Source organism: Centroberyx affinis, unplaced genomic scaffold (genome assembly GCF_046629955.1).
Source record: "Centroberyx affinis isolate AG114_WGS23_722 - 3 ecotype Tasmania unplaced genomic scaffold, CSIRO-AGI_Caff_v1 ptg002684l_1, whole genome shotgun sequence".
Classification (NCBI taxonomy): Eukaryota; Metazoa; Chordata; class Actinopteri; order Beryciformes; family Berycidae; genus Centroberyx; species Centroberyx affinis.
This window is the reverse complement of record NW_027280866.1, coordinates 53810-77977: the sequence shown is the minus strand read 5'-3', so window position 1 is coordinate 77977 and position 24168 is coordinate 53810. Positions and strand designations below refer to the sequence as shown.

Below are 24168 nucleotides of genomic sequence, written 5' to 3'. Positions count from 1 at the left end.
ATCTTATCTTATCTTAGACATCTATTCTGAGGTCAATTTGCCTTTACCAGTCAGAGATGTTTGTTTTGTTATTGTTTCATAAGAGCATCACAGTAGGATGACAGAAAAGTTATGTGTGTTATGGGCTTGCGACTAAGTTGCGGCTGTTGAGGCCCATTCACACCTAGACAACTATAAAGATAACTATAAACTATTACACACTGTGCTCCATCAATCCATGTCATCCATCCATGCATTTACAGCCCAAATATTTGGGAAAAAGTCATGGAGGAAAGAGACCATAGTATTTCCAGTGTTTCAGAAATTTAAATGTAAAATCTCAAAGCCAGCCTATGCTCTGTCTAGTGTTAATAGACAAAATGCACCGAAATGCACTGCTGCGACTGGCCCAGGTTTCCTAAATGTGCCTTTTGTTTTTGGAAGAGTGAACTTAACCATGCATTCAACATTTCACATTCATTTGATTTGCATGAAAAAAGCAGAACAGTCTTAAGAACAGACTGGACAAGTTCTTTATTCTCATTTTCTGACTCGGGGTATCAGACAGTGGTGCGGCTGTAGAGGATGGCTGTGCGCCCGGCACCGGCGTCCCCATTGCGCTCCGTGCGCCACGAACCCTTAACGCATCATTATTTTATAACCCTGTGACACCCAGTCTAACGGCTCAACACCTTGAATTTGTCGCAATTATTCGGCACAAATTGGGGCTCTACTAAAAGAATGTAATGCACTTAATTGAGACTAATTTACACCATATCAGCCTATAATGAAATGTAGATGCTTTTTGGACAAGCAATTGTCAACAACGGACATTCAGTGTACCTCACCTGTCATAATGGACAGAAGGCTCATGTTCCGTCCAAAAGGTTCCGTCTCCAGGGCGATGGGACGTGTATAAAAGCAGACCCGAACACTCCAAATTATCATTCTGCACTTCAGCTTTTGTCGGAGACTGTCCAAATATTGGCTAGTGCAATGCAACGTGAGAAGTACGAGTTCATTTCCAGTTTCATCCTCCCCTCAGAGCAGGACCATGCAGGTACTTAAACTGCTCAGTAATTTATCGCCCTAATTTAGCGCCCAGAGCAACCCAGCCGGGAACAGGCCGGCCTGTAACAGTCGTGGCGGCAAGCTAGCTTAATGCTAAGTTTGTACAACATGGAAAACATATTGCTTGACCGCAAAAATGACACACAATTAAACGTAAAACACGGGTTGAGAAATGCGTATTGATTCAACAACATGACTAAATTTCAAAATGTGGGGACAAAACATGGTACGGCAAAATAAGGCGAGTCAAAGTTAGCCAAGCTAACTTTGACTCGCTAAGCTAGCTCACATAACTTGGATGAAAACAGACGATTCGTTAAAATATGAGCCTTAGAAAAACAACTACTGTTTTTTTATTTTACCGTTGTGTCCCTCGATATTTTACCAGCCAAAGGGTTGATCAATTAAAAAAAAAATTTAAATTACCACTGCAAGCTAACGTTAGCTTAGGTTTGATGTTAGCTAGCTACTTGCTACTGTTTAGCTAGCGTAATGTTAGCTAAAAACGATTTCTTAAAACAGTGAAAATGTGCAGTTTTCAATTAGAGTTGGCTGTGAATTGGATGCTGGCTAGCTAGCATTATGTGTTGCCAGTTTGGGTTAATCAAGTTTGTTTATTTAGATAGCCTTTTATTACAAGCATGTCTCAAATGACATAAGTAAATTGATATGTAAAAACATGCAGTTCCCACTGGGACTTGTGGGAGTCATTATTGTTATGAACATCAGCAAATGGGTGGATTTTGGTGTTAGATTATGTAATTGTGCCTCTTTACAATTCAAAAGCTTGATCTTAGTTCAAGTGTTTTACTGTACATAGGGAAACTTGATATCATTGACTTTCTAATTGACACTCTTAGATGTTGACATTGGAGTGCAGTTTATTAGTAAAGCATGTCCAGGAAAATCCCAGGAAAAAATTATCTTAACTGTGGGCATGTAAAAAAAACAAAAAAACCCATAACAATAGGCTAATAATAATACATTTTATTTGTACAGCGCATCTCAGTGGGTATCTCATGGGCACCCATCATTAGACCCAATGAATTCTCTTAGTCCTAGTCTACAAAAATATTTCAAAGTCAATATGTTTCAAAAGCATTATAAGCATTATACTGAAATAAAATTAAGACCTTTCCCAGACCGAATTTGCTTAATGTGCAGATAATCACAAAGAGTGATGTGGATTTAGGTGCATGTAGCTATACAAGTCTCTCAACTATAGAGCTGTTTAAGCTTTCTCTGGAAGCCTTTGCCAATTCAGTCCCACTGTCAAACAATTTTTTCTACCATTTCTGAAATAACCCAGCATCTTACTCAATGTACATATACTTATTCAGGTGTTTGACAATGATCCAACAATTCATTCTTACTGAACATTTGGGCTTGCTGAGAGAGAAAGGCACAGGGTCAAGTGACCAAAATAAATAGATTTCCATTTGTATTCTACAAGAGAGTGTTACACCTTTCTCTATCAGCATGCTGTTTTTGATTTAAGGTTGCATCGCTCCTTTTTGTTGCTTGAGCATGGATTTCTTTGTCAACAGTGCTGAATATTTTGTATATATAATATTTTATATATGATATTTTCACATCTTTAATTTTTCCTGAATCACTGATGAAATTTCCTATTTTTACTTTTTATTTCATGTTTTTTAAGAAAGGCATGTAGTCAGTTAAATAAAAGTAATTCATGACTCGTGTTTTACATTTAGATGGGCTGCTAACAATCGTCGGGGTACTGATGAATGTGACCAACCTGAGGAACCGTCCTCTGACTAGGGACAACATCTTTGCTATTGGTCAGGTGGTCCCCACCCTCTTCCGCCTCCTCACCGGACAGTCCACTGACTATTCTTGGATTCACCATGAGGGGGCCTTCGAAGCGGACCTGCTGACTACCCCCTTCGTCTATCCATCCCAGGACCACATGGAGAACACACCACTAGGTAGGGATGGGACGATATGCTTATTACACAATACAAGTTGACGCCCTCCATATTGTTGCCATTCCCGCATAAGCTTCACAAAACAGTAGACTCTAAAATTCTAAAATGCTGGTGCATTCATAAGTTATGAGACTGATGGCTGTCTATAGGAGACTTTTTAAATGACTATATTCAGATTAACACCATATTCACCACCATATTCAGATACACCACTGCCACCTATTTAGCTAACGTTACAGTCAATCGAACAACAGATGGCTACATATTCCTTCACTCTCCTTGCCATGCTAGGTAGCAAACTTTACACTATAGTAATTTAACTTTCAAAGATGGATAATGAGAAAATGACAATTATATTTCTGTCTCTTTAGAAGTTAAATTCACTTGAACACATTAGTTCTTCTTTCCCAACATTTTCACAACACAACCTGCCAGCTCTGCGGCTTAGATTGAACTGTTTGTGCCTGTCATTTGATTGTGCGTTTGTTTAAAGTGGCCTGGCTTCCCGGTTGGGTGGACTTTTCCGTTTTTAAAGAGTAACTAAACCCCAAACCCAAATCTGTGGTGTAGCCTGACATCTAATGGTGAAAGCTAGGGTAGATGGAGGGGTAGGGTAGTAGATGTCAGGCTTAACCACAGATTTGGGTTTGGGGCTTAGTTACTCTGTGATTTGCCTGAAGGGCCAAACACTGCAGAGCTGGCAAACATTGGCGTAATTGTTGACAGGGATTAGTGGGCAGGTGATCACCATTACTGGGCCCGACATTAGTGGGCCCACCCACTAACTTCTATGGTAGGGGAAACACTGCAACCACGAAACGATGTAATAGGATAAAAGTTCAATGACAACAAAGTACGACAACAATTTAAAATGTCATTACAAAGTGCAAATAATAATAGCCTAATAATTTTGATAGAGAGCTTGTGAAATTTTGATGGGCAAGCCATCTCATTTGTGATTACTCCAGCAGAGTAAGATATAGCTGATATTGCGATGAATTTTTCTGCCCCATGTATTGTCACATTTTTGTATTGCGATATATTGAATTTCAATATACTGTCCCATCCCTAGGTCCTGTGATGGAAGCACCGGCAGCTGTGATCAGGTCCACAGCAGCCTCCAGATCTTCAGCTCGCTCCCTTGTGACACCAAGCCACCCTGACAAGGTCGAGCCAGCAGCCCTGAAGGCAGACCCCAGGAACCACGTCTGCGCTATGGAGGTGATTGATTGCATTTATTATGGGCAAAAAAATAATCAAACATGTTGAAGGACTTACATTGAACCCAGAGGATGGCACATGAAAGTGTTACACAAAACTCTTATTTCCAATGTGGTCTTATTTCCAAGGTGGCGGGCAGCCGTTTCATCAGGGTCATCTCCCCAGTCTGCTGCCGTGTGAGAGGGGAGCTGAAGGGTCGGTGGAGGCTGACTGACTACAGTCCAGAGGGCCGCATGCTGCTGTCCGTCTTCTGTACCTTCCCCAGGTTTGATTGTTTGTTGATACAATTCAGTTTCTGATCTGCTGAGTGGGCTGTCTCAAGCCAGCAGAGTCAGCCATCCCTTTAGCTGTCCCTTCTGTACCTTCCCCAGGCCCAGAGACATGCCGATGCGTCAGAGTCGGAGGAAGAGGAAGGCTAGCAGCGATGACAGCAGCAGCAGCCCCCCTCCTCCCAAGAGACACCTGAGACTCTGATTGCAGGTACTGTAAATAGTGTAGTTTTAGACATAAATAGGTTTTTAGAGACTTGGTAGCCGCCGTGATACACTGTCCTCAGATCTCGGTATGATTGTTAGGTGATATAATTCGGTTTCAGATCTGCTAAGCAGGCCATATCAAGCCAGCAGAGTCAGCCGTCCCTTTAGCCTATATTCGTTGATACAGTTCGGGTTCTGATTTGCTAAGCAGGCTATCTCAAGCCAGCAGAGTCAGCCGTCCCTTTAGCCTATAATTGTTGATACAGTTCGGTTTCTGATATGTTGAGCGGGCTGTTCCAAGTCAGCAGAGTTAGCCGTCCCTTTAGCCTATAGGCCTATTTGTTGATACAATTCACTTTCTGATCTGCTGAGTGTGCTGTTCCATGCCAGCACTGTCAGCTGTCCTATTAGCTCAGAGCAGCAGCTGCAGCAGCAGCTAATTCGATTTCTGACCTGTTATATACTATATAGGCTACTGTATTAACTGTAAATTGTAAGTAAGTAGGTAAGTCAGTAAGTAAGCTTTACTTCATAGCACTTTTGACAACAAGAAGTTACAAAGAGCTTCATGGAGAAAAGCAGCCAATACCACCAGGCTTCACTCTCCTGTCCATCAGCCAATACCACCAGGCTCCACTCTCCTCTCCACCAGCCAGTAACACCAGGCTCCACTCTCCTCTCCATCAGCAAGTAACACCAGGCTTCACTCTCCTCTCCATCAGCCAATACCGCCAGGCTCCACTCTCCTTTCCTCTCCATCAGCCAATACCACCAGGCTTCACTCTCCTCTCCATCAGCCAATACCACCAGGCTTCACTCTCCTCTCCATCAGCCAATACCACCAGGCTTCACTCGCCTCTTCATCAGCCAATACCACCAGGCTCCACTCTCCTCTCCATCAGCCAATACCACCAGGCTCCACTCTCCTCTCCATCAGCCAGTAACTCCAGGCTCCACTCTCCTCTCCTCTCTCCATCAACACCAAGCTCCACTCTCCTCTCCATCAGCCAGTAACACCAGGCTCCATTCTCCTCTCCACCAGCCAGTAACACCAGGCTCCACTCTCCTCTCCACCAGCCAGTAACACCAGGCTCCACTCTCCTCTCCATCAGCCAGTAACACCAGGCTCCACTCTCCTCTCCACCAGCCAGTAACACCAGGCTCCACTCTCCTCTCCATCAGCCAGTAACACCAGGCTCCACTCTCCTCTCCATCAGCCAGTAACACCAGGCTTCACTCTCCTCTCCATCAGCCAGTAACACCAGGCTCCACTCTCCTCTTCATCAGCCAGTAACACCAGGCTTCACTCTCCTCTCCACCAGCCAGTAACACCAGGCTCCACTCTCCTCTCCTCTCCAACAGCCAGTAACACCAGGCTTCACTCTCTTGTAGCGGGGCACTGTTATTATATCTCCGAAATGAGTTTTGGGGATATTATGGATTCACCCCACCCGCCGCCGCGTCCACTGCTGTGTCCGCCGCCGCATCCGCCGTCTCGTCCGCCGCAGATCCTTCGTGTGAACGCGATAACTTGAACAGTTTTTATAAGAATCTTTTCAAATTTGGCATGGACATTGATATCCCCTAGAGGAAGAATTGATTTTCATATGTTTATGATTATAATAACTATTAGTTAGTTACATTTATTATTGAGTGCTAAAAAGGTGCATACCCTTTATTATTGGGGAGACAATCCCTAGAGGATTATATCCATTCATTTTGGAGTAATATTAATATAATTAACTTTAGATTAGCCCAGAAGGAAAAATTGTATTATTTGGCGAAATAAAAATAGTTGGGACATACAACCAACATAGTTGGGAATATTAACCCTGGAGTCTTTTTGTTTGATTATTGAATGGCTTTATTACATTTGACTTAATGGGGCCTTCGAGGATCAGGGAATTTCGGGGATATAGCCTTGCTGTTGGCCCCCGACAGCATCCTAGTTGTATTTCATTTTGCCATTTTTGTTTTAGTGTTTCTACATTTTTATGAAAGGATGGTTGTATATTAGTTGTTATTGGTAAGTTCATTCCTGATCGGCTGTCTCTCTGTTCCCTCCTATGTTCCGGTGAGTCCCGTGACCCAGCGGACCTGAGCATCTGTGGCTGCTCAGCAATCAAGGGAAATCCAGTCGACGTCTTTTTAAAAAGGGGCTCTGGACGTGAAGAGGGAAGCTGTTCCAGAGCAAGCAAGGCTTGGCTACTTCTGTGCAGTATCATATGCTAGTGGGAAAAGTCAGATTGGTGGCACCGGTCTCGAATTTTGGCGCTATTGTAGACCTATTGGTGTAAACTGAAACAAAATTGACAGTTCTTCCTTATATGAAGCCTCCCGACTCACTCCGTAGCAGGCATACCTTCTGTGTGCATGCAATAAAATTTTATTTTACCTTATCCACTTAGTGTCTGCCATCTATGTGTCCTTAATCACTGAGGTGCTCTACCCAAGCCTTATTAGATATCCACTTTGTTACGCGCTACCCTAATCTTAATGACATTTATACAGATAGTAGCCTATTCTGATAGATTTTCTTCAGAGACAGAATGAGCTACCCTAGTCTGTACCACATTTATACACTTAGTAGCCATTTCTGATACACTTTCCTACATGACAGGATGGGTTCACATCTTTAACACATTTATACAGGTAGTAGCCTATTCTGATAAATGTTCCTACCCGACAAGATGGGCTACCCTAGTCTTAAGCACATTTATACAGGTAGTAGCCTATTGTGATACATTTTCTTAAGAGACAGGAAGGGTTACTCTAGACCAGGGGTCGGCAAGTAAATTTGGCCTCGGGACAATTTTTCTAGGTTATTAGATGGCGGGCCAGAACATAACTAGAAGCAAAAGCTCAATTTAAGACATTGGATTTAAAAAGTTACCTGTGTTATCAGTAGGCTATGATGAGGTGTGTGTGTCAATGGGAGTCAAGGGATAGTGATTAGAATCTCTGATTGGATTATGTTTTTTGTTTTTTTTACTTGGATGGAAAATTATCAAATTATCAAATATTTTGGTCCCTGCATTCTCCTCCATGAATGCAATCAAGACACATGAGAGGAACAGGCTGACTCTAATTGGATATCCAGAAAATTGTGACCGACGGGAGATGCAATTTTTCACATTAACACTACACGGCCCATAGACAACGCCAGTGGGTGTTGTGAATTTATTTTTGTAACATTTGCTAAATATACAGACTACAGAGCATACTACAAACAATTATATTGCATCCTTACCTTCAAGGCAAGGAAAAACATTTTATTGTAATGGATTAATGACAAAGTACCAACAGTTAAACGTTGGCAGAGAGTATTGTTTGAGTTAGTACCATTAGAATATCTTACATGTGTTTTTGCATACTTGATTTTTTTTTTTTTTAATAAATATAGATTTTTTAATGGAATAAAAAGAAAATTCCCACTCTCCCAGTCATATTTACCACTTAGGTGGGCCGTTCAAATGCGCGAACTACAGATAATTTCCGACGTCCCCTGAAGGCACCACCGGATAATGGGCGTGTCCGCGTGTCTCTCCTCCACGAACCTCAATCTCTGCGATAACATGTCGGCGAAGGAGTTGCCTTAACTCGCCATGAAAAGTTCCTAGTAACGCTAAGTCTGCATGTTTAGCAGTTAACGGTTGTAGGAACATGGTGTGTACACGAAGCTTTGCTTTAACGTTAGCTCAGCCGTTTGAGAGACGCTTACTGTGTAGGTTTGTTGTTTTAGTTGCGTTCACTTGGACAAACTTTCCGCTTTGTTCCTCATCAGAAGTCACTCCGGAGAGATGTCACATCTGGGGTCCGGGGCTACAGCCCGGGGTGGTTTTACCGGTCCGGTACTTCTACATTCAGGCGGTCAATTCAAAAGGAGAAAACCTGACTTTCTCGCCAGGTAAACCGTTTAAAAACACAGTATTAAATGCATTATTTCCGCATTATCTGAAGCAGAGCCCGTGCCATTACAGCGGTTCTGCATCATCACGTTTTTTCTCGTGATCCAAAACTGATTTAGCAATAGTTTTCAGACTTTTAACTTTCCTCCAACACTATTTTGCTCATGTTACCTAATCTTTGACAAGTATACAGCAACATAAATGTCAGCATAACCATAACCAATGACTCACTTTAGAAAGGCCTCATCATTTAGTACTCATTTTAATGCCTCTTGCTTTAGAGAGGGCATTGCCATCCATTAGCCCTGTAGCATGGCTGGAATTCAACATCTCTATGTCTCTGGTGTCTGTGTGTCTTTACTCCTGCTGTTTGTTTCAGGTAAAGACACATTTAAAGTGAAGGTGAGCACGCTGGCCCAGAAGCAGCATATCCGCATCCATGTCCCTCCGCCGCTGGACAGAGGAGACGGGTCCTTCCTGGTGAGGTATCGCCTGTACGGCTCTACGCTGGAGGGGTTAAAGGTGGAAGTGCTCCACCGGGATGCTGCTGTCGCCAAGTCACCCTATACCCTCCAAGGTATACCTGTCTTCCTTGTGTCACATCGTTTAAAAGCCCACATTCACGAAAGTTTTGCACAGAGAAACGTGCGCTAAATCACTAAAATGTCAAAATTAGAAAGCCATGCTATTCACTAACTGTGTGTAAGCTGTCTAATAGTGCTGATCCAAAGCCTCTTTGAGCCTGTCATGGTCATGCATATATAAATCTCATTATTTTGCCCATATAATAGTAGGCGAGGCCATTCAAATCGAGACTGAACCCTATTCATATTTCCCGGGAAATGTATAGGTATTTTAGTTAAAATTTAAAAACACTTTGGACCCACCAGCATATGAAGTTGCCTTGTGCGGCTTCAAACAAAAGCCTCTTAATTTACTACTACTGTTACTAACGCTCAGGTCCGGTCTATCACGAATACTGTGACTGTCCTGAACCCGACGCCTCCACCTGGGAGAGCGTCCTGCGGTGTCCCGCCGAGGAGCCCCAGGTCCTGGAGGACTTGAGTTCTTTCCCCAGCGTCGACCTGGAGCGCCTCCGACAGGAAGTGCCCCGGAGATTCGCCAACAGAGGAGGTCTGATTCACTACGCCGTCATCGACAACCAGGTGTACCGCCGCTCCCTGGGGAAATACACCGACTTCAAGATGTTCTCAGATGAAATGCTGCTGTCTCTAACACGGAAGGTAAAGAGGTGTGTGTGTGTGTGTGTGTGTGTGTGTGTGTGTGTGTGTGTGTGTTTTAGGGATGTAAATTAAATGGAAATTAGATTATTTGACCAGTCAAGTAATTACTGCGCGATGTTGGCATTGCAAATACTAAATTGAACCCACAAAGATGCCACAATAAAGCACAGAACTTCCATGGTTCATCATTGTAAATAAAACAAAAATGGAACTCATGTATTTATGTAACTTTTGAAAGTAAAAATGATATCTTCTTGTTCACCTCCTCAGTTACTTTCATTCGTTTTTTGCCCCCACTCCTTCAACTTGTAAAACTTCTGTCATTAATCACCTGATTTGCCGTTGCAGGTGAAGTTGCCCGATGTGGAGTTTTACATCAATGTGGGAGACTGGCCAATGGAGACGAGGAAGGCGGACGCCAGTCCCGGGCCTGTGCCCGTCTTGTCCTGGTGTGGCTCCGCGGACACGAGGGACATCGTCCTCCCCACCTATGACGTCACTCACTCCACCCTGGAGGCCATGAGAGGCGTAACCAATGACCTGCTGTCTGTCCAAGGCAATACAGGTAACAAACACAAGCCACACAGTGCTGGTGTGTATTGATCTGTAGGAGCAGTAAAGGGAAGCCTTGACATTGAATTTTACTGTACAAGGCACTTGTCGCCTTATGGGGAATAAGTTGCTACATTTGTCCCTTTGCAACCTTGGATGCGGCTTGTTAAAAGCTGTACTGCAACTGCCCAGTGACAATCCTGAAACTGACAGATGCATTGTCATGATGCTCTTTGTAGTGTATCACTAACTGAAAATGTATTTGTCTCTCCCTAGTTCTCCCACACCTTTTGATTTATGTCCAGTTGTCAGTTGCATAACCAGACTGCTGTTACCTTTTCTAACCAGACCAGTCCGTCGTTAAACTGCCACTTCAATTAACATTAGGATTAATTAATGGGCCAGGAGAGAGAGCCACCTTTACCCCAGGCTTAACTTGTTCAAATACTACAAGTTGAAAACCTGACAAATATGCTAATACTTCTAAAACCTATTTTGATTATGTCTGGTACATTTAGAGATAAAACTACTCCACTGTATTTTTGTTGATCTAGAATGTAAGCTGGTTATTCAAATATTAAGTAGCTGTCTTGTGCTAGCCTTTCTATACACCAGTGTTAATATTCCTCTTCACATGCTCTATTTTCTAATAATTTGTGAAAATGTATCATTTTAAAATGCTTAGTGCCATCATTAACGATAAAACGAAATCCCAGTGATACCTGTGGGGAAATCGTGTTTTAGTTAACCAACAATTCACTGTATATCTAACCATCCAAGTCTGTTTAAAGTTGGATTCAAGTAAGTGTCTTACTTAGTGTATCTCTATTAATATTGTTAATATTTGGATCGCCGTCTTCCAGGGCCACCATGGGCTAATAAAACAGAACAGGCGTTTTTCCGCGGCCGGGACAGTCGGGAGGAGCGGCTTCACCTGGTCTCACTGTCCAAGAAACACCCAGAGCTGTTGGACGCAGGGATCACAGGCTGGTTCTTTTTCAGGCACAGGGAGAAAGAAGTGGGCAAAGCATCGCTTGTTGGATTCTTTGACTTCTTCAAGGTGAGGAAATATTTTGAATGTTTTAATCTTCCTTTTCTAACATTCAATAACAGTTAGAATGTTAAAAAAAACGGTTATACTTTCCTCTCCCGCTTTTTAGTACAAGTACCAAGTGAACGTGGACGGAACAGTGGCAGCATACAGGTTTCCTTACTTGATGCTCGGAAACAGTCTGGTTCTGAAGCAGGACTCGCCGTATTACGAGCACTTCTACAGCCATCTGAGACCGGGCACCCACTACATCCCTGTGAAGAGAAGCCTGTCCGACATCCTCGAGAAAATCAAATGGGCCAAAGAGAACGACGCTGAAGCACAGGAGATTGCAAAAGCAGGCCAGGCGCTCGTTAGAGAACTGCTGCAACCAGCCAGACTGTACTGTTACTACTACAGAGTGCTGCAGCTGTACTCGGAGCGGCAGTCAGACCGGCCCACACAGCACCCAGACATGGAGCTGGTGCCTCAGCCGGACGACAATACCGCTCGCTGTACGTGTGAGCGCGAAAGCCGGAAAGATGAACCCACCGTGGAGAAGGACGAACTATGACGGACACTGTCTTTAGTTACTATGTCCCATTAATATGTTCCTGCCAAGTCAGTGGTGAGGATACGTCCCAGTGCCTGCAAGAAAATGTGACTTTCACTGTTATAGTCAGCAACCCCAATCCTGTTCTTTGATTTCATTTTGGAGAGTAGAGGTCATTTCAGGAATGATTTTCCATATAAACTTGAATTCCTTTTTAGTAGTCAGAAAGTTAAAAAAAATTGTCCCCTGCCATTTCAAAGACTTTTACCTCTGCATTACAATCAGACCAGCAAATGGATACAAACCTGCAGGAGATCACGCTGTGAAAATAGTTTTTCATGCTGTGCTTTGTGTTGTTTTTGTACCTTATTCAAGCTCATGTCAGTAATATAGGAAAACTGTGCCAATATAACTGCCATCTTTGTGAAGAAGTGGCTATCCACTTCAAAGGTCATTGTTTAATTTATTCTCCATGTGTGAATGTTTTCATTCATACATTTATTCAACCCTTGCAGTATTTGAATAATAATGGATCATTTGTATTGCTTTTATATTCAAATAAAGATCTTAGTAGTTTGACGGCTGTAAAAACCTTATTTATTAACAGATAAAACAATAAAAAAAATAATGAAATAACACTTATGCATGCAGCTGAACTTGATATCCCTTTTCATATTAATAACAAAACTAATGTGTGCTCATGAAAATATATTTTGCATGTTGTAGAAGCTCTGTATAAATCCCTTTCATCAACAAATTTCTTAGCTTCTGTACTCTGAACCGAATATGCTACAGAAACAACATCAAACATTCATCCTTTAGTTATTTTGAGGTTATTGCAGCCTGTAATGTAAATGTAAAATAGTTTGACTATTCATAAGAAAATAACCCACCATAGTTCAAGAGACATTTTTGTTTAATCAAGAAAAGTAGATTCAGGTAAGTGTCAATACATATAGAACAATCTGCCCTCTTCCAAATAGTAAAATAGTTCATGAGAAAGCTGTACAAAATGTTAATCATAACTGCAAATGAAATGATTCAACTCAAATTTGCAAGGTATCCAGCCACAGTGGGGATATTTTAAAATTGCTTGAGTTTTTGTTTGAATTAATGAATTTACATTGTAGCTACCTCTGATTCTTTGACATTGATAGAAATGATCATGGTGATCATTGCCATGTCACAAAAACAGAATAATGAGAATAAGTTGACTCCGTACATCTTGTTGGATAAAGAAGAGATTGACCTCAAAGCTAGTGTCTAAATTAGTGAGAGTGAATGGCTTTAAGGCTGCATGTATCATCATCTACTTTACTCTAGAAGGCTGACTTGGCTAGGTTTGGCTGGCTTTTGATCCATCTGTCAAGGTCTTGCAATTATATCTGTGTAGATCTAAAGTCATTGGGTTGTTGAGAAAAAAAAGGATGCTTTCTGATCCTTCAAAAAAAATTTAAATCAAGGGCCATTATGGATTGTTAATGGACTTCCCAGTAAAATGGAGAATAGAAATTTCAGTACATCATCAATGACCTGCATATTTCTAACCTGGAGACATGGGACATATTTGGCATTTCATGATGCAAATTTTTAAATTGTTCAAGTCTTATTTCCCGTATTTGTGACAGTGGTAACAGAGGAAACACTATTTTTCAGGTGAAAGTGACAAAATTGTTAATCAAGAGTTGAGGGTGTTTACAGCTGTCCTCATTTTTTTTCAAAATAATTCCTGGTTTTCATTGTTGGCTCGTTAGCTTTAGCATGCTAGCTGTTTGTTTGGTAGTAGCATGTTTGATCAGGCTGAAAAGAAGGAAAAGAAAATCTCTCTTATGACTAAGACATAAAATCAGAAAAAAATCAGAAAATATATTTTACGACTAGGACAGATGTTATGCAGTATACAAATTTGGTAGCCGGAGTGAGTATTGATCTTGCTGTAATTGTTTGTAAGTACAGTTTGGGTTTCCTAACTGTTGAGCGGGGCATTTCAAGTCAGCAAGATCAGCCGTCACTTTAGCCCATAACGGTTGATACAGTTTGGTTTCTGAACTGCTGAGCAGGCCGTTTCAAGCCAGCAGAGGGGGTTCCGAGGGTGATGGGAGGCACCCACTTGATAAAACCAATGGCATACTGCACTCACGTTCAAGCCTGTAACATTCAAGGTGGCTATAGTGAATTGTGCTTTCTTTCTGATGGTCCTGTAGATTTATGTCCTCTATAATCACCATTTATTAGTACCTCATTCTTTTTGGCTCCTGCATGAATGCTCACCTTGGATTGTGGCACAAGCGATAACATCAAATCCTTTAAATTGGTGAATTTGAAGTTAGGATTATGAGAATGTGTCTTCTACCTTATACTACGCTTTTTCTCTCTCCACTGATATCTTCCAAGAAACAGTATAGACGGATATGGAATTCTGTACTGAATTATATCTAATAACAAAGTAGGATAAATTTATTTTAGTTGGGGTCCCTGGCCAAACATGTATCTGTCCTTGGCATGGAAAAACTTAAAAACCCCTCTCTTGTTAGGAGGTTCTTTCTCAAGAGATAGATCAATAGCCTCCTCTTTTCTGTAGCATTAAGTTATATATTTATTGTTATGTCTTTGTATCACACACCATAGGCCATAAAATATTACAAGTCACATTGGTTCAGCTGAACTTAATCATCAGAGTGAGAGGTTCTCCTTCCTTTTTGGTGACAATCGCCTGTAGCATCCCTGAAGGGGTATGGAGATACCTCGACCCTTTGAAAAAGTTCTCGATCAAACCCCTGTCAATCTTGTCGCATTTCCCGATGGCGGCCTCGAAGTTGTTGCTGAGGACGCCGTAGATATTCCCCTTGTCCTTTTTCTTCCCGAAGAACAAGAAGAGAGCGTAGCAGTCTTTGCCGATGGAGGTGCAGAAGTCCACCATCCTCTCACACATGGTCCTGTTGCTGGACTCCCTCTGGGCCATCTGCATGGATTCAGTGCACGCCTCTGGGGGATAACTGTCCTCTTCAGCGCCCTCTCGTTCTGGGAGGTGGAGTACCTGTACCGCGATCTGGATACGAGGGTTCTTGGTTGGTTTCTCCAGCACGGCCCAGACCCAGTCAGCCCCCAGGAGGATGCGTTGCGCAGGCGTCATGGCTGTGCAGTTGAAGGTTTCTGTCATATTGAGATTGATACTCTGAGAGATGTAGGTCATGAGGAAGATCTGTTGGAAGGCAAGAACAAACAAGTATGAGATCTATGGGAAGAGCAGCATTGTTGGGGATATTAGGCTGTTGCGTAGCCATGGTGACTTCATATAAATAAATGTCCATTTTGCTAGTTTTTACAACACAATAGTGATTCAACCTATTGCCAGATTATGAAAGCTTTTACATTTGGTGTCTGGTAGGTCTTTCCTGTGAAAAATCCTTTGGTGCACAGGAAGTGTTGTGTTTTACATTTCCGGTTTGTTTGGAATAAATAGAAGAAGAACTGGGTAGTTAGCATGAGCAGCAATAGCCACCATGACTGAACAGACAAAGAAAAGAGAAACTCAAACTGCATCAACAGAATATCCAAGGAAAAAGACATCACAGTACTGAATACACTGTTTGATTGACAAGGTGGTAGAATACTGTTATGCTCTTAAAGTTTTGAGGGGTACTGTCAGTAGTTATAGCTAAATCGATGGCCCCTGATTGGCTAAGCACCAAGATCATATTCATAAGTTTGTTTGGTTTTCATATCAAAAGCACTTTTATACACTTTGTTCTTAAAACTGTCGTTATCTTCTGACTTACAGTGAAACAAAGAAAATTCTAGCACTAATGCACTTTTAGGGAAACCTAAGACAGAACTAGTTTTCAAAGCATTCTAGGCTATAGAGTAAACAGTGTTTTCTACCTGAGTGAGCACCTCGGGGCTGGGGTGGAACTTGTCCTCGGGGTCCTTAAAGACCAGGTACTCCTGGGTTCTGGACGATGCAGTGCAGATGCAGTCGCTGAAGAGAGGGATGAAATCATTGGGGTTGGAGACGGGGGCGTTGGGCCGCCACAGTGTGGAGAAGATGCTCGGCCGGGGGGATAAGCTGTTATCGTACGAGGGGGAGCCGAGCGTGGAGCGCCGCGAGGAGCTGAAGGAGGAGAAGAAGCTGGAGTTCTGGAAGGGGTTAGAAGAGGGCTTGCTCTTGGTCTGGCCCATGGTGGAGTGACGATGAAGGGTGGGAGATCAGAGGGTGGTCTCCCTGATACACTGGGAAGATATGAATATAATGTGTATGATTACAACAGTGTAAACTGTGATCTCACATGAACAGATGTTTACTTATGAGAAGATGTTTCCATTAAACCATATTACATTAGTGCCAGACAAAAAGGTACAAAAGTACAAAGATGTTCTTGAGGTGCCGGAAAAACACCCAGTACTGCTAACCATATGGAACCATTGTCACATTCCTCATGATTCCATAGGAACAGTGACATATGGTTCCATATGGTTAGCAGTACTGGTATCGGTGTTTTTCTTCTCTGACCGTCTACAAACAAGCTCTTCAACTATGAAAACAATGAAATAACTCACCAGGATGGGTCTGGGAGTTTCTGCAGTTCCGAGTACACCACCTGCCCTCCTCTCCTCTCTGCCCTAGTGAGATACACAGTGTGTGCCGTGGTGTGAAGCTCAGCGGTTCGTCCACTGAGGTGTACAGCACATGCAGTAGAACAAAGAGGAATTTCTACCACAGTGTACAAAGTTTTGAGGTGGAGTTCCTAATCTTGTCAATGTTAGCACTGGTGTGGTGTAAGTAACTTGCTAAAATTTAAGTAAGTCAACAAAAGACTCATCTTACCAGTTAGCTGGAAGTAACAACATCTAGATCGGGGGAAGCCTGAAGGGTTTAATGGGTAAACAAACCACATAACTGTCTCTTTTCAAACGCAAGCGCAAAGGAGGATGTGCAGGTCGGGCCAGGATCCTTATGTTTGGCTCACCAGTGTAATGTTACATTAGGGGACACATTTTTTTTTTACTCTCTCTATCGAAAAAGGTGCAAATTGCGATGGACGGTCTCATCTTTGTGTATCATATCACAACAGTTAATGTCTTCAAGATGCCCGCTGAATCCAGATGGATTTTGTGGTCAACTTGCTTGTCTGTCCATCTCTGCATGTGTCTGCCTGTAAGGTTGTCTAGCTGTAAGGAGTTCATCTGCCTGTGTCAACACTGGTTATTATGTCAAGAGTCAGTTCATGTTCACTGTCTGTTTGCATACATGTGTGCGAGGAGTACATTTCCAAAACAATATACACTAAAAATCATTAGGACCCAGTCTGTAAAACTGTTGTCAATTTGTCAACCAAGCACTTCAGCAGTCTACTGTCCTTTAAAAAGTACCATCATTTGTTTTAATTTGTGCAGTCATACATTTTGTAAGAGTAAGTGTTGCTTTTTCCCCTAAATGGATATAGGGTCAGTTACACTCTAATACACACTCAGAAAACAGTAGTAGTAATGTACTGTAGCATATAGGGGAGAACGGGGTAAAATGAGCCACTTTTTGAATTTTGTGGTACTACCGCAAAATAAATGTGTTTTTATTTCAAACAGTAATTGCTATGTTATTGTAAGTTTATGGCCTCATATTGTATCTTATAAAGCGTTAAACTAAAGTGCATACCTGCTACAATCTCAACTTTGAGTCGATCATGACGGCATCCAACTCTTCAAGCTCCAACTGCAACTCCAACATACCCCATTCCTCCAACTGCATTGCCATAGTCGCATCTACATTACGTTTGGCTATAAAATGCGCTTAATGCACCTACTTCCATTTAGATAGAAGACTCATGATGTGATGACCCATGATCAAATCACCTGACATAACAAAAATCACATTTTCTGTCCTGGCTCTTTTAGCACTTTCTCCATCTGCTCTCCTCCATCACAGATTGAAGGAAATGAATTACTTCTCCTAATTCTATGATCACGTGATTAATTTTGTGTACGGTTGCCTAGATACAAGGGGTGGCTCATCTTACCCAAAGCCTCATCTTACCCCGTTCTCCCCTTTGATATAGCAGTGTATACACAGTGGTCAATATCAACATTAGAGGGTAAATTGCATAGGGAAAAAGGGAAAGCATTAAAAAATGCCCCAAAAGGCTTATGAGTAAAAATGTTCACTGTTGTAAAAAAAACACACACAATGTAGTAATTTGCCATTTTCATAAGCGACCCTTCATCATTATTGTCAACTCCGATTCCATCAGCATTTCTAAGGTCATTTTTATCCACAGTATGTTTGTACAGTACTTCTAGGTGTTATATGAGGTATCAGCGGCTAGTAGAAGTAGCTGTAACAGGCTCCAGACTGTAGGGTTAGGTTGTGGGCTTGAGGTACAGGTGTGAGATTGGTTGCTACTGGTCTCTGGGGTTGATTGACAGCATTAGTGAGCCAACGACTTCTGGCCGTTCCCCTCAAACTAGTGCCGTCTGAGACCGCCTCATCTCCTTCCGCAGCTCGTCCCGGCTGAGCAGGTACTGCAAGCAAAGCATCATGGGAGTAGCAATGGGTTAGAGAGCTTGTAAGGAGTAGATTGAAGCCCTTTGACACTGAGCTGGGATCAGTTTTTGGAATTGTGTGGTTAAAGGTGCTCCGTGTGCACTAACAATACCACTGCCATGAGATAGAGGCTACCAATCATCTCAATCATGGTCTCATTTATTTACAGTAATCATACTAAGGTATCACAACAAATATGACAATGATATGTTGATGTTTAAAAATGCTACATGTAACACCTTGGATAAATGATCCCAAGTCAGAGCTAAAGCAACTTCACTGCAGAGCAAGCAATAAACTATTCATTCAATCATTATCTGCTGTCAGATCACTTGAGGCCGGTGGCTCTCAACCTTTTTTAGTACAATGGCAAGCAACAAAAAATGCCAAGGCACAAATTTGTATTTTACTAAATTATTTCTAAATGAATATATGAAAGGTTTCATTCCAAAATGTCATACATCTATTTTTTAAAACCAAAACATTTGAAAATCGTCACACAATAGCTCAAATGTAAAGATGGTTCCATCTTCAGAGGTGCTTTTGTGAAATAGTGAATATTTTTGAAATGAAACTCTTCACGTTGTCATGAAATAAGTGTTTTAATTTTGTATGATGTGTATTATTTTAACAATATCCCAAAGCACGACCAATTCCCCAACACAGTAAAGTGCCTCACTGGCTGAGAGCCACTGCTTTAGGCAACTGAGAAGTGGTTTCACATGTTTGTTATCCAAAGCCTTTGGGTTGAGTTACTAAGGCGACTTAGAAACAAACAGAACAGAAGAGGAACAAAGTCGCAAAACAACCGAGGCTGACATCTGCATAATCATTACAATTAATGAAGTGAAGCGCCAGTGTGCATTTTTTGTACATTGTAAATTGTCATATTGCTTTATAATTTTCAGGAAGGTCTACAGTTTTGAATACTATGTGTCTTGCCATGATAAACTCCGGGGTTATTCATCTGAACGACTCACACTTATGGTTCAACCCATGAGCAGCAGCTGCTTGGCTAGTGAATCACCTCCAGAAAGCGTTTAGCAGCATGTGTGTGTTGGTGCTTACTGTGAGGTTGTTGATGCCTTCAGACAGAGCTCCTATTTGCAACATGGTGCCCTCTGTGATCACCATCTGCAACACACACACACACACACACACAAACACTGGTCTCACAAAGCCATTACAAGTCATGATCACAAATATACTTTCAGTGAAATTAACCTGTGGCGCATAAATTGCTCTGATAGCAGTTGACCAGATGCATGTCTTAGCAATAAAATGAATTTGCATTCAACTAAGCATGCAGAAGTCTATTCTCTGCATTACTGGCTTTAGGAAGGCATGAGGATTGTACCTGAATGAGCCCCTCCGCCCAAGCTGGTGCATGCTGAGGCAAACTCAAACATGCACTCCTCCATGTCAGCTGTAACGGAGTTACCCTGACGATGGTCAGCAGCCATCTCGGCTCAAATTGGTCAGCAGGGGGTCACCATGACAACCACGATGATGGTGAGGATGATGATGAAAGCAGGTTAGTGCTTGATGCGGGTTACTGAGGCATGCCGATGGCCTTGGGTCTGGGTAGCAGCACAGTGCGTTTCTTTACATTGTTCCTTTGCTTTTGGCAATGGAATGTACACTGAATGTACAAAATATTACGGTCGTCTTCCTGATATGGAGTTGCAGCCCCTTTTGCACAATCCACATGTCAACTGTCTCAAAGTTTCAAAATCCTTCTCTAACTCGTCTGCTTCTCTTCATCTACATCTGCTCTTTTGTGATTGGTTGAGATTTAATAAGGGAATCAATAAGGGATGATGGCTTTTACTTGGATTCACCTCATCAGTGTTCTTCATGAAAAGAGGAAGCGTCCCTAATATTTTGTACATTCATTGAGTTGAAGCAAGACCTATGCAGTTACACTGGCAAAAATAACTCACCACTTCTTTGAAATATTGATTGAAATGCACTGATTTCACTATTAAATTCATGGCGATTTGCATTTCCAGTACCGTTTCGACCGGTGTGACTATGGTTTAGAAGGAAGAAAACAGCTTTACACACGTATGATTTTGTTTATTAAATGATTTGAATAAATCTGTTTACATTTACATGACCACAAGGAAGCTTCCTTTTCTGAAGCAGTATTTTCTTTACTATAAAAATACTATAACAGTCAAATATGAAAATAACAGTACAAAATCACCGTCTCGGGTTTCAAACAAAACATGTAATTTCATAATCTGCTCTGCAATAACATAAATATTAAATAAAAATCCCTCCATGAGATTATGCAAATATTGCACAGGTTCATCTCGACCGTCTGGCGAAACCGCATCCTTATTCAAACTGGTTAGGAAAATCAAAGTTGGAAATGATTGCCATAGCGGACTCAAACACATACAAAAAAATCATGTATCGGTGGTGCACAAGTGTTAATAACAATGGCTTAATCAACATATGTAATACAGCAAGGGATGTCCACATATGTAATACAGGAAGTGATGTCACAGGAGGCGGATCTGTACAGTTTGAGTCCAGAGAGACGCTCTGTCCTCTCGTTTGGAGTTAGGTCATGGCACGGGTTTGAGGGGTGAAGGGGCTTGTGGGATTGAGGTTGGGTTGGTGAAAAAACAAAACCCAAAAAAAAAAAACTTTTTCCCGATGTTTTCAAATACTCGAGGTGGGCTAGATTCACGACGAACCCTTCGTGACGAGCGGGATACTTCTTTAAAATAGCCAGGCGGGTTTATCGAAGCGGCCCTGAACTATCTTAAATCAATAAGGCACAGGGGTGGGGTGGCTGGGGCGAGGGGGGGGGGGGGGGCTTAAAGGAAGCAAGGTGGGGATGGGCTGAGGTATTAACGGGCTGCAAGCAGAGGAAGCAGAGTAGTAGTAGTGATAGGCTGATCGGCTGAAAGTGAAAGCGCGACAACACGGTAATCGGTCGATGTCGCGCGGGGGGGGGGGGTGTTTTTTTTTTTTTTGGGGCCCAATCAGCTGTCGCCGAGCCCCACCTGGTCCCTGGAGCGGTCGGGCTCTCGGTCCAGGATGGGGCTCAGGCCTCGGAAGCCGGCGTACGGTCGCATCTGCACGCCGTTCGCCGCCGCCGCCGCCGCCGGCTGGCCCGGCGAGGACCGGGGCGGCTGGGACGACTCCATGGGGCAGATGTAGTCCGTCGAGTCGTCCGGCCGCCGCCTCCTGAGGTGGGCCAAGTTGGAGAAGCCCAACTTCTTCGGCTGCGAGAGGAAAAAAAAAAAAAAAAAAAAGGAAAAAGGATAAGGCATGCAAATCGAAACGGGCAGCTGCGTCTGCGACAGATGTTTTGTTATCCACACTTAATATTCCTTTTAATGGTTGTGAGTAATACACACCAGCTTCTATAAATGTGTCCTCTAAGTCTGCTCTTGCTGACTAAGGCCACTTTAATATTAACCCAAGGTAGAATATAGGATATCACTTGGTAGCTCAGTAGCCTTATGGGAGGAAATCCACACCGAAAAACGATCTATTTTTTGTGTTTGTCCTGGTAAACAAAAAGCATACCCATACGTATTTATCGCCCATGGAATAGCTCTAAAAAAGTGTTACTTTACTCTTATTAATAAACCTAGAATTAACCGTCCAAGGTCGTAGATTAGTCAAAAGCGGGGTGTGAATTCTGTTTTAAGGTGGATTATTATTTCTATTTCGCTTCACCAGAGCCCAGAGGGACTTAGAGGCCGAGTCTTAAAGGCGGCGAGGAGGAGCAGAGCGCTCGCCGGGTTTCTCCGCTCCGCTCTCAAAGGCTTAAGGCAGACGAGACGAGGCTCAAGGCTTAACTGAGCTGACACCCCGAGGTCTCACCGAGGATTAAGGTGCTTTCTCTCACAGATGCAGGGGAGGGGTTATGTGTGTGTGTGTGTTCTCTTAAAGCATACTTGTGTACTTCCCCCCCTCTCTCCTGCTAGGCCCAGAAGCTCAAAAGGTAAGGTGTGGCTTCCTACCCGGACTTTAGCGGTGGTGTTGAGCGGGGAGTAGCCGGCCGCCTCCGTGTACTCCCTCTTCTCCTGCTGCGCCTGCGCCCCCACCAGGCTGCTGAAGTTGGTGGCCAGGTGGCGCCTCAGCAGCGTCTTCTGCGGCGGGATGTTCAGCAGCATGGCCAGCGTGTCCGAGTTGAACCGCGGCTCCAGGATCTACGGGGGGGGAGGGGGAAGACCGAGTCCAGGGCGTTTAGCGTTTCTCAAGATTAAGACCCTTGTCCCTCTCCTCCCTCTCCCTGGCGTCGCATTCGTTTTGAAGAGGAAGAAGAGGAGTGGGCGATAACATTGGGTGATCGTATGTGTGTGTGTGTGTGTGTGTGTGTGTGGTAACTCACTATTAGCCCCCCGTGCACGCCGCTGCCCCTCAGGTTAGGCGCGTACTCTGCCAGGTCCACGGATCTCAGCCATTCCATGACGCGATGGTTGGACCACTGGACCACCTCACTGGGAGAGGCCTGGGTCTGAAACACACACACACACACACACGGATACACACATGGATGTATAACACACGCACCCAGAAACACGCTTCGCTCGGTGAAAGACGCACACACACACACGCGAGAATTTTGAAGAAGGGAGACACACACACACACACCTCGTTGTTGGGCCTGCGTTTGAGGCAGTGAGGGTTGAACTTGTTGACGTGTAGAACGTGGATGGCGCACTTGATGCTGAGGTGGTGCAGCTGGCTGGTGACTTTAAGGAATAGCAAGTCATTCTGAGAGAGAGAGAGAAAGAGAGAGAGAGAGAGAGAAAGAGGGAGGAACAACACTGTCATTTGCACCGAGCAATCAATCTATAACTCAAGACAAAGACACAAACTATTTCGGTAGGTCACTTTTCATCAGAAAAACAATCTTGATGATATCGGCCATCCGCACATGGTTGAACACAATCAATATAAACCTGCCAAACAAATATCTAAATTATTATTGTGAGGAATCAGATACAGTTGCTTTGAGTTTTTCTGATCGGTGTATTTCTTGATTTATTAAATTGAAGTTCTATAGATGTTACTGCGTGTTTAACAGGGTCTCCACTGTGCCCCTGATTTGAAATTCCATGACTTTTCCATAACTAAGTCTCACTGCTTCCATGACCTAAAAATGATATTCCTTCCCAGTTTGGTCATGTTGTTATTCAGTCTGGTTTCCACTATAGTTGGGCTGAAACAACCATATGACTGTGTGAAACAAGAAGTAAAATACATTCTGCTATATTCCTGTAAAACGACCCATTTGTTAAAGTATTCCCTGACTTTCCCCAGAGAATTTAACAAACTCCCTGACTTTCCCAGTCTGGAATACACCGCTCAAAATTCCACGCTAAGGCCACTCACCACCGTGAGGAACTGCAGCATCTGTCCATCCACTCTTCCCTCATGAAACTGGTCTTTGTACTGGGGAAGGCCGATGTCATCCAGCCAACCTTTATGAACACACACATACAGCAGTTATTACAATTTTTGTGGAGTTTAACTTCATATACATGATCTGAGTGTACATCTGTACGGTTTGTGTGTACATCTAGTGTCTTTATTCATGGTGGTACTGATTGGGGTATTTGTGTGTGAGATGCATGGACTTGCAGGCGTGTGTGTGTGTGTGTGTGTGTGTGTG

At 42.9% G+C, this 24168-nt stretch overlaps 3 protein-coding genes across 6 annotated transcripts in view; 1 reads left to right on the top strand and 2 right to left on the bottom strand.

The window, feature by feature from the left end:
- Window positions 1–8274: 8274 nt before the first annotated feature.
- On the top strand, window positions 8275–12511 carry poglut3 (protein O-glucosyltransferase 3). 3 transcript variants are annotated; one of them, XM_071535259.1, is made up of 7 exons: window positions 8275–8603; window positions 8984–9181; window positions 9565–9848; window positions 10197–10413; window positions 11264–11460; window positions 11561–11764; window positions 11861–12511. In XM_071535259.1, exons 1-7 carry the CDS (start codon window positions 8360–8362, stop codon window positions 12002–12004), a joined length of 1488 nt encoding a protein of 495 aa, XP_071391360.1. In that variant the 5' UTR covers window positions 8275–8359; the 3' UTR covers window positions 12005–12511. The 3 variants fall into 3 exon arrangements, with proteins under 3 accessions (XP_071391360.1, XP_071391359.1, XP_071391361.1); XM_071535258.1 differs by having other exon boundaries at window positions 11561–12511; XM_071535260.1 differs by lacking the exons at window positions 10197–10413; window positions 11264–11460 and having other exon boundaries at window positions 11561–12511.
- Window positions 12512–12953: 442 nt separating this feature from the next.
- rep15 (RAB15 effector protein) lies at window positions 12954–16597 on the bottom strand. Its single transcript, XM_071535247.1, has 3 exons — window positions 16541–16597; window positions 15866–16213; window positions 12954–15185 (listed from the first exon to the last, which is right to left on the bottom strand). Exons 2-3 carry the CDS (start codon window positions 16160–16162, stop codon window positions 14640–14642), a joined length of 843 nt encoding a protein of 280 aa, XP_071391348.1. The 5' UTR covers window positions 16163–16213; window positions 16541–16597; the 3' UTR covers window positions 12954–14639.
- A 3997-nt stretch (window positions 16598–20594) lies between these two features.
- Window positions 20595–24168, bottom strand: part of ppfibp2b (PPFIA binding protein 2b) — a 54452-nt gene continuing 50878 nt past the window's right edge. For both annotated transcript variants that reach the window (XM_071535249.1, XM_071535248.1), the window contains 5 exons: window positions 23889–23977; window positions 23145–23267; window positions 22882–23007; window positions 22511–22699; window positions 20595–21763 (listed from right to left, as the gene is read on the bottom strand). In XM_071535249.1, the coding sequence (XP_071391350.1) occupies window positions 21521–21763; window positions 22511–22699; window positions 22882–23007; window positions 23145–23267; window positions 23889–23977 (770 nt within the window). In that variant the 3' untranslated portion in view covers window positions 20595–21520. The remainder of the gene's footprint in view (window positions 21764–22510; window positions 22700–22881; window positions 23008–23144; window positions 23268–23888; window positions 23978–24168) is intronic.